The sequence below is a fragment of the Brassica napus genome, chromosome C1 (assembly GCF_020379485.1).
Source record: "Brassica napus cultivar Da-Ae chromosome C1, Da-Ae, whole genome shotgun sequence".
In the NCBI taxonomy this organism is placed as follows: Eukaryota; Viridiplantae; Streptophyta; class Magnoliopsida; order Brassicales; family Brassicaceae; genus Brassica; species Brassica napus.
The window spans coordinates 47,316,017-47,326,686 of record NC_063444.1 but is presented as its reverse complement, the minus strand read 5'-3'; the positions used below and the strand labels follow the sequence as shown (position 1 = coordinate 47,326,686).

The following is a 10,670-nucleotide window of genomic DNA, read 5'->3' as shown; positions in this document are numbered from 1 at the left end:
GGATCCTCTTGAAGTCAAAATCCCCGACCAACGCCAGGTTAACCTTAAAAACAAAGAACTTTTCTCTCCATCGATCATCTTTATTGGGAATGCCTTCAATAATAACACGACCAGAGCGAGGAGCAAGAATCATCGTACCAGGAAAGCCATTGTTCCGCTTTATAGCGAACAATTGATTCAACTCCTTGAGGCCGAAAACAAGACCTTCCTCCTGAGCTCGGACCCAGAAGGCCAAGAAATAGCGACAAAATTTACGCGCCATCTGGGTAAACGCCATCTTAAGCTTCGCCAACGCCTCAAGAAGAAAACAAGGAAGAAGAAATGATAAGCCGCCGTCCTCGAAATGCGACATATAGACTCCACAGTACCCCGGTCTCACGGTCTCCGGAGTTTCGCCGTCTTCAGGAAGTTCAATTTCGACGGCATAATCGACCCCCCCCCCCAGAGTTCGTAGATAGCCTCGATGTGTTTCGCCTTGAAAATTGTCCTACGGTGGGGACCAAATTTCTCGACTGCCATAGGTTCGAATCGAGAAGAAATGTCACGAAAGAGAGAGTAAGAGAAAGAAGAACTGCTATTAGAGAAGACGACGCACTCTGTAGAATCAGTATATATACAAAAAAAAAACCTTCGATCTCAGCCACACGATTTAAACAATGGCTGACCAGTCAAATCAAGCCAATGCGCGTGGTATCCCATTTCCCGAGAATCGCGACGACGTCGGACTAAGACGGTTTTCGCCTTTTCGGTTTCTCAACGAACCAAAAAGGGTTGGGGGACAAATGTTGGACCCAATTTCGGTCAATACATTAATGGGCCGTGACCAAAGATATGGACCGTGAGGAACTAAGGCCCATAGCAAGCATGTGAGCTCGAGACGAAGCCCTCAAGGTCCCGGAGATCCTGGAACAAGAGACGAAGATCGCAGAGCAGTTACGAAGAGGACGAAGTCGACTCATTATAAAGAGAGAGGAACGAACATGAAGCATGACACGTCGAAAACCCTAGAGAGAGCTACACACATACATCGACCTTGTTTTCATTCCCATTTTAGATATCCTTTCTTTATCGATCTCCTTTGTAATATTCGATCTAGTTCAACTCATTGTATTCGATCTTCGATCTTATTCATCAATAAAGTCCATTTTTACCTATTGGAAACTGATTACATCGTTGTGTTCTAAAGATATTGTTGCCTACATCATTTATCTTCCCTAGATTAAACTCCCGATCACTATCAAATACTTGTATGACTGGTGACCATCCGAGAAACAAGAGGAACGAATAAAAAAAGAATGTACGGGAATAAAATAGCAGGAATGGTTGTTCTTTATCAAATTTAACAAGAAATAATTTTGTTCTTTAATTCTCTACAAAAAAAGGAATGAAAGGGAATAAGAGAGAATTATTATTCCTTGTGAATGGTAATTTTTTTTAGAAACGTTAGGGAATGCATGATTCCTAGCCGTTCTCTGGTCATCATTCATACCCTTAGTGTAGATTTTAGGATCTACAAATAGCCTCCGCGGGCTTTAGTAGACGTATTAAAGAACCAAAAAAAATAGGTGGAGCGGTTACTTTAAAACTCTGTGTATTAATAAGTTGGAAATCATAACTAAAAGTTGTATATTAATATGTAAATTTTCCATTTTTAAATGTTAAAGTACTCCTAAAACACTCTCAATTATTTTTTTTTCCTTATTTTGTTCATAAAAGCAATTTTATTTTTATTTGATTTTGTTTTTGTAGAGATAAGTATGAAATAATTTTAAATTTTATCCACAGGCTCACATTACAGACAGGAATTTTAAACCGAAATTGATTCGACTTTAGTTCCTAATTATTTTATGAATGGGTTTGGTTTAGTCATATAGATCATCTCCACCGTACACGTGGAGGCGCATGGGGTTTTCTCACTTGAAGTCGGTTAACTTGCGTCTTTATAAAGCAAAAAACAAAAGTAGACAGATATATCTCACAGAGCAAAATCGAAAACGCATAGTTGATAAGAAATGGTGAAGTCAGAGAAGAAAGCCACGGTAGAGCGGAAGAAGAGGAAAGCATCGCGACCCGCCGCTAATATCTCAAATTTACGCGCCAGTGTCGAGAAGAAGAAAGGTTTCGCGGAGCTGCGCGACGATCTATTCCGCGAAGCAGCGAAACTCGTCGCGGAAGATCCCTCCCAGAGAATCGCGATCCTCATCAAACCTCCCGCCTCCGAATCGAGCGTCGCTATGCAATCGTTCGGGTATCCGTCTGCGGAAGGAGTGGTTCGACAGTTCCTCAAGGATTCTGCTCCTCATGTTCCTTTACCAGAGGACGACGCTGAGAAGGACGAAGGAGAGGACGAGGATTGGTCTAAGTATTACTGGTGGGAAGATGACAAGCTGCTTAATTCGAAGGATCCGGTGGAGATTATGGCGGCGATGGAGGAGATGAAGAAACTTCAAAAGCAACTCGAGCATTTTGTTCCACGTGAAACAGGTCAAGGCTCTGGGACTCAGGACGATGGATCAAAACCCTAATTGCAAGATGGGATTCATGTTCAAGTCTTCCATCTCCAGCGACGTCGTTTTAGGTTTTAATTATAACTATGATCATTTGCTTTTTCCCTGAGTTATATTGTAAGTTGCTAATTTCGAATCAAGACTGTGTTTTTGCTTTTGATTATCTTGTGGCTTCTCTATTGGTAGAGCTAAACTTGTAGTGGTACTTACTAAAACATCAACGAATCTTATGACTTCTTTATACAATTTTTGCAAGGCTTCTTGAGTTTATCAATCCAGTATACTAATGTTAGGTTGGATACTATTCCAGTATACCTCGGGTTCCCTGTTAGTGTGATTACCAGTAGTTGCTCTTAGCCTGAGATATGGAAACACAGGGGATGTGTTCATTCTTTCTATAGGATCATAACACACACAAGGCGAGTTGTGAACCAATTGTCACTTTGACCTGTCCCCGATGTTAGCTTATATACGGGAGCATTGATTAGAACCCTCACAATCACATTGTAAGTTCATCATTAGTTCAATAGTAAATCCATGCACCAGGGTTGATAGACTTTTCAAAATACATTGGGTGTTCATAGATATTGCTGACATTAGCTTATCCCATATACTTAAATGAATCAACACAGAGATAGATGTTGTTGATGTTCTCAATTCCCAGGAAGCTCCGCAAATATTTGCGCAGGAGATATCGAAGCTCCTTAGCGTTGCTTTAAGAGGTCTCTGTAAAACAACGGGTTGAGGTTGTATTAGTCTGTCTCTTAAACAGAAAAGAAAACATGAGTGGGGAAGTGTGAATGGATTTTACCCTTGGTTTACTGTTAGCTTCACGGGGTTGTCTACTACTGCTTCTAGTGTCTATGTCTGCATAAGCCTCCGGCTTGTCATGCTTATAAAATGCTTCTAAGGCTCTTCTAACAAATGGGCGGACTAGGTTCACGGCAATATAAAGACAGTTACCTTTACTGCAGATGTACCTCGAAATGAGCCCAAGTTAATCTCCAGTTTGTGTACCGGACATCTCTTATGTCCTCGACTAGTGATCTCTCCTATGCAAAAATTCCATAACGGCTTGAAGGATGCAAACACATGGGTTTTAGAAGGGGGAGACAAATGTATGAAATTACCATATACTACATGTCTGGAATATCATCACGTGCACTGCCAAAAAAAGTGAGTTTTATTTTTCAAATAGTCATCAGCAAATCTTACATGCTAAGGGTGAGGGGGAAGCAACGAAACAAGTAAGAGTCTATGCTAAACCCTGAAATTTCGACGCTGGAGGGCGGAAAGTGCATTTGCCTCTCCTCTTCAGTGCCACTGCAAGCCACATAGGCACTTGTGTTGGAATCTGAGGAACGAACCGACCATATTACCATAATCCCCGTCACCGGTTCAAAAAGTTAATCATATGGTTAACTAAAAAATTCACCACCTGGTTTCAAGATTCTATAAAGCTGTGGAGAGATTACAGCGATGAAATTGAGCGGTTCCATGTTCATATTGGGAACAATCTCCACCATTTCGTCTTCTGCCATGAACTCAACCTGATGTGAAATGCTAAAATCAATTACATCATTGCAGACAGCAAACAAAGAAACAATATACAAACAAAGAGGAGGAGGAGGAGGAGGAGGAGGAGAAGAACCTCTTGGTTCGACTCGGTATTTTGATTGAACCAACCTCAAACCAAAAATTGTGAACCAAACAAAATTTCAACCCGATTCTTCACACGAGAGATGTGGCATGTGTTTGCTGTGTTTTCTTAAAGAATCAAAACTCTTTTGTGTTGATGACTTTTCACGTCATGATTACATACATACAGCTAATTGTTGCTTCAAATTTAGTAACAAAGAATCTTGGTATAAATGAAACAGTTGAGAGACTATACAGCGGATGATGTGGGTGAACGAAACTGATCAAAGCAAAAACGGAGCATTTAGAAGCTTCCATAGGTATCTCAGTGAGGGAAAAGATTCTGATTCCGGATAGGATGAATGGTCATTAGTTGAATTGACATGTAGCTTACTACAACCAATACAACGTTGCTTGCAGCTCAAGGAAACAGTGATGGAGTGGTTGAACGAGAAAAGTGAGTCCCCTTTGAACAAGTTGGTAGAAGTGAGGCCTCACAATATGGCTTACGTTATTTCACTTGTGGGAAAGGATAAACAATCATAAGAGAATGTAATTACAAGACCACTTTTTGTCTGGACCGACCATATTACACAACATAATCAATGTGAAATAAAACAAAGAAAAGCTAAACTTTGTCAGGGACGAATCTCATCCCAGTTGAGTCATTTACAAAATGCCAAAGCAGAAAGAAAAAAAAACAACAACAAATGTACTTACGAGAAAAGACGAGAATTAAAAAGACAAATTAATCTTTGCAGAAGAAACTGAGTTTAACGATTTATTCTTGTTTTCCATCTGTACAACCACCACCCACCAATACTTGCCTCCCATTTTTACACTGAAACACCTGATTCAAGAGCTCTACCTATGTTCATGTCAAGATCTTTGTGTGCTGCTGCTCCTCTCCCCTGATGTTTTCCTTGATGCTGCGACCAATACCCGTACGCCCTCAAGACTCTGTCCAGCAGCTCTTGTGGAACCGGCTCTCCTCTTCGTTGCTGCGGTGATATACTTGCTGTGTGGACCAGAGTCTTCCACTTATCCTGTAAAATCACATGTTCTTGCAACATTAATCTCCGTGATGAATATATGTATCAACCCAAAGTGAAAATATTCAGGTAATTCAGGTTTTTGGATATTTTTTTATTTATAAGTTATATTATATATATATATATATATAAATTAAAAAAATATATATTTTTATTATATTTTGAATATTCGGGTATTGTTATGGATTCTTGCTTCTGCTCCTGTTCGGTTATAGATTTTTGGATTTAGAAGAATAGCAACTGTTTGGTATTCTGTAAATTTTGGTCCAGTTTAGTTTTCGGGTTTCGGATAATATGCCCAAGACTAGATATATGTTCCAGATTTACAAGTTTGTGTTCGGTGTGTTTACCTTCAAGTCCACGTAGGTTCGATGATCTGCATCCTCGAAAGCACGCAGCTTCACATCACGCCATCTGTGCGATGAGATATATCGAAACCATTAGCTTTTTGAGTTTTTGCTATTAACACCACGACCAAAAACCACATGAAACGATATATATACCTTCCAGTTCCCAGTTCCTCAACTGCTTGTACGAGAGCTTCTACCTCTGTCACAGAGAAGGGTCTCCTGGTTCTGCGCTGAGCAAGCTCAGTACGCTTAGGTTTCTGGTTTAAAGGAACTATGGCAAGCGCCTCAGCTTCCAAGGATGGAAGTGGAACAAGCGCTCTCGGATCTGATGAAGGTTTTTCTTCATCAACAGTTATCTCCTTCTGATATAGAACTAACTCGAGGTGGTTATTGTCCACGATGTTTCCTGGATTAGCCACGTCATCGGGATGGGGAGTTTCAGTATCTAACGTGGGAGAAGCCGCAGACCTGGAAAGATCACCAGTGATATTCAATTAATGCAATCCGCAGGACAATGACAAGACAGCGAGTTTGTTAGTACCGTTCAGACAGGTTTGTGGGGTCGATAGGCACAAGAGGATCTTGGGAACACAGAGGCAGGGGAGCTTTGCTGGGACCAGGCTCCAAGGTGAACCCAAGGTTGGTTAGATTCTCTTCAGATGAGATCCCAGTCTGTGACAGAGTTTTCTTGTCATCTCTGATCTTTTTTCCATGGACTAATACCCCAACACGTATTCCACCGCTGAGTAAAACACTTACAGCCTCCATCACCGTCCTCTGTAACCAAAAGGGTCAAGGATCACCACTCTGTTATATTAAAACCTCAATGGAATGAAAGAAAATAGACATTGGCATGTACCTTTAGTGATCCTACAGTTGCAGTTTCTGGAACTTCAATAAAAAGCTCTGGAATCCTAAAGGACTTGATGCTTAGCTTCACTGCACCAGAGATAACATTAGTACCACATTACAATCTCTTCGGACAAATGTCTCAGTCACATATATCAACCGGTAAAGTACCATGGAAACCCTTTGAATGAGGACCACAACAGCTAAGATAAGATAAATAAATACCTGAATCACGCTTCTCAGGTAACTTGGAAACACTTCCACTACTGAGTCCACCTTCAGAAGTTACAACCGAGCTTCTGTCCGGTGATCTTCTCCTCTTGTAAATGGTCTCACGCTGCCATGCGTTGTATCCGTAACATGACTTCCTTTTGCGGTAAAGAGCCTTTACGCCAGCATCTATACAGTAAAAACAGGGCTTATCACAATTTGAAGAAATGTATTTAAGACAATAAGTGATACAGGTTTAAGAATACTTTACCAGCTCTGTAGTGTCCAAGATCCTTGGCCATTTGTTTCCAGTATTTAGACGAAAGCGACTTTCTTATTCTTCGAATCGTAGGAGACCTATACGACTTAAACTTACTGCTAAACTTATGGTAACTATATAATTTTTCATCATCATCATCATCATCATCTCTACCTAACTTAGTATGGTTCCCTTGTCTAGCAAGAGAACCATTAACGCGAGATGGCGATTTCAGATCACCATCCACGCACACTGACTTCTGAAACTGCACACCTAACGCAGTTGCATCTTCTAAGTTGCAAGCATCAGCTCCCAAGCCTCCATCTCGTTCAAACCCAGTATTCACAATAACATCACCTGTCTCCTCAGCGACGCCTTCAGATTTAACGTTCTTGGTCTCAGACACAGGAGTTCGCTCCAGGATGCCGTCATCAGGAAACGAAAAGCTGTTCACCACACACGTCTTCTCATAAGTAGGCCTTGACACAGAGTTGCCTTGGTCAGAGGACTCAGATTTCAAATGGTCTTCTTGTTTGATCTCCTTACCGAAACTCTCGTGGTTATTCACTTCAAACGCGTTGGAAGACGCTGAGGAGCTCTCGCATTCCTCTAGCAACTTCCCAGCTAGAGAAGCGAGCAAGTCCATTGCATCGGTCCTTTTGTTTATGATCTTCCTCTGTTAAAAAATTTCAACCGAGAGTTAGTAGTCATCAGAGAGACAGATCAAGAAGATGAGAATGAGATGATACCCTGCTTGAACGAGGAGCCTTGGGGATATTGGGGTAATCAAATCCTACAGAGACGCAATCTAACTTCCTCTTGAACACCATCTCTCTCAGTCAGCTATGCATAAACACTACCAACACACAAAATAAAACGTTAACCTTGAGATTAAACGTAACTTGAGACGCACGCACATGTATAATCCAAACAACAATGTTACACATTTTCAGATCCAATGTTATATGATATAAACACGCAAAAACAATAAATTCAATAATTTCGAAAACATCAAAATTGGACACAAAGCAGCAGGCGCAGATCAGATCTCAAAACATCAAACTGAACAAATTGGCTGTTCCCAACCAGATCTCCGACAAGTTCCCAATTATGTCGACCCGATCCGACCCGACCCGACCCGGTAAAGAATTTTAATCGTAAATTTGAAATCCCAGAAAACAAAATTCAACACAGAAGCTACAGATCGGATTCGATCGAAACTCACCTAAATCAACGTCACCAGCTCCTTGATCACGATCCGAGGCCAACTTCAATTACAGATCACGCAGACAGAGCTTCCAATTACCAATTTAATGTTTTTGTTTTAGGATATAAAATAATGTACAAAGGAGAGAAATTAGAATCGATCTATACAGAGAGTTTTCGAGAATCCTGAGATTTAAGAAGAAGAGAGTTATGTCTTTGTCCTCCCTATAAAAGAAAGAGGATGAAGGAGACGTGAATAATCAAAAACAAAAACCCTTTTTTTAATATATTCTCATAAATAAATAATCAAAAGTTTTTTTTATTGACCACACAAATGACGATGGGGGGTTTGGGGATGAGGCAGTTGAGGGGAACCGGTTGTTGGCGGTTACAGTCGCAATTTTTATTAAAACCTCTCTCTCCGGTTAACCGGTTGTTGAGGGGTCACCCTTCTTCTCTCGGACCATTTAAAAAAAAAAAAGAATAAGAAGATAGGGTTTTGTCAGAAAGAATCTTAATTTTAGGGATCGGATAGAAACAATAAACATTGTGTTTGTGATTGGAGTGGGGTCCTTGTCTTTTAAGTAGCTCTCTCTTTCTACCACGTGGTTGAGAGAAGCCTGTGAGGAGTCTATTGCTTTGGTTATAACGTCGTCACAAGGTTCACTCATCTGAGGGATGACATGAAGTCCTCGATGATTGTTTATATGCTATTTATATTTAGATGTGTAGAACCATGTGCTAATGTGGCGGAGGTGAACGTGACATACTGTTTTAAAGGTTGAATCATTGATTGTGGTCTGTTGATGATCATGTTCTTGTGTTGGATGCGCCAATTTCTTAAGTACTAATAAATTTGGGCTAGTGTGAAAGCCAAAATGTGTGTTACAGTGTTACTAGCTAACATAAGCCAGATGTTGACGAATATACTTAGTTTATGCCCTCTGGCCTACTCTGATGTGGATGGTGGTGGACCTTTGGAACCTTCGTGATTATGGGCCACAGGACAATCTGTTAATGGGCTGATTCTGATCATTCTCTTGGGATGCACAAATGAGATGACATAGTGCTAGCTACCTCGAATTATTCTCTGATCTTTTATTTGTATTTTGCGTAATCAATAGGTTTCTTTTTATCATTGGTGGTTACGATTCATGCATATCAGAGCATGATCTTAATTTTTTTTTAATAGTTTTTAGTACTTAAAGTGAACTAAGAGACAATACTAAGAGATCCACCATTTATGTGCTCCAATGCTAGTTTCTTAATTAATGGTTCTTAGAAAAAAATTGTTTCGTTTATATAGAAAATGATTAACACTTTATATAGAGAGAAAGAGAAGATAATATGACTTTATATAGAAAATGAGAAAACAAGAAAATTTGTGATCAAATTGTTTGGTTTTACCAAAACTTAATATTAGAGAAGATTACAAGACTACAAGCTTTCGTGACACATGAATACACAAGACTACAAGCTTCACTACGATGTTCAGAACGATGTTCACTAACCACATTTAACACTAACACCAACCATATATCTAACACCAACCATAATCAAGACATGTTCATTTAAGAGTGAGCTGTAAGGGAGGGAACGAATCTGGTGACATGGTGATCAGAACGATGAACCTCGTAAACATGTTCATCTTCTCGTGGCAATACAAACTAGAGAGAGAGAGAGACACCATAAAAACATTCGAGTATAAGTCTCAACCACAGTCATCTGTCATTTTAAAGGGGGTAAAGTTAGCTATCTAGAGGGGTATGATCATGAGTTTCACTAGATACACCCGATTCAAAGTTAAAGTTCCAGTTTTATCACTGCAAATTGTTGTTGCTGAACCCATGGTTTCACAAGCTGAAAGCCTCCTAACCTGTTAGCAAATGAAATGTGGTCAGAAAATGATCAACAAGAGATAGCTAAAGCTACAGAAGAACTATATTTTTATTTAACAAGGTTACCTCACAAGAAGAGCTACCAGTACAACAAGAGCCACCGTGAGCCCCACTATACCGATGAAGGTTGCAAGACCGTTTAACCGCACCTGTTATAAGATTACCAAAAAAAGGAAGTGTTAAGACTTCTTGAAGACTATAAACAATAAAGAGACAGTGTTAGTAAGAGGAAAGAGGAGACATAATTGAACAAGCAGAATCATGATGAACTCACAATCTTGCTTTCACCCGTCATGCTAGATTCACAATAGCAAGAGAATGACCACTAATTAGCACTCCATCCGCAGGGACCTAGATGGATACAATACATAAGGCCAAAGTGTAGTATAGCTTTGACTCCAAAGATGTTTATATTGACAAAAGATACATACCTGGTCACCTATTCTAAGAGGTATAACATCTCCGACAACAACGTCGTAGATTGATATCTTCACTGTTCTCCCTCCTCTCATGACCTGTAAGCCTCATGTGCTCCAACGCCAAACAAAGACACGAATCACCAAACCCTTACTACATCTTTTCTTCTTCTCTGCACAACAAAAACCACTCAATTACACAAAACTGAACAGATTCTTACATTATAAAAAGGAATCGACTCTGTGACGAGATGGAGAAATTTGACACCTGGGTTTGAAGATTTC

At 40.1% G+C, this 10,670-nt stretch overlaps 2 protein-coding genes across 2 annotated transcripts; one reads left to right on the top strand and one right to left on the bottom strand.

Annotated features, from left to right (window-relative positions):
- Nucleotides 1–2,012: 2,012 nt before the first annotated feature.
- LOC106374119 lies at nt 2,013–2,525 on the top strand. The gene has a single exon (XM_013814211.1). It carries the CDS (start codon nt 2,013–2,015, stop codon nt 2,523–2,525), a length of 513 nt encoding a protein of 170 aa, XP_013669665.1.
- A 2,140-nt stretch (nt 2,526–4,665) lies between these two features.
- On the bottom strand, nt 4,666–8,354 carry LOC106377471 (telomere repeat-binding protein 3-like). The gene is made up of 9 exons (XM_013817713.3): nt 8,091–8,354; nt 7,615–7,721; nt 6,878–7,541; nt 6,622–6,795; nt 6,407–6,486; nt 6,089–6,324; nt 5,701–6,015; nt 5,548–5,611; nt 4,666–5,191 (listed from the first exon to the last, which is right to left on the bottom strand). Exons 2-9 carry the CDS (start codon nt 7,693–7,695, stop codon nt 4,982–4,984), a joined length of 1,824 nt encoding a protein of 607 aa, XP_013673167.1. The 5' UTR covers nt 7,696–7,721; nt 8,091–8,354; the 3' UTR covers nt 4,666–4,981.
- Between the last annotated feature and the right edge of the window lie 2,316 nt (nt 8,355–10,670).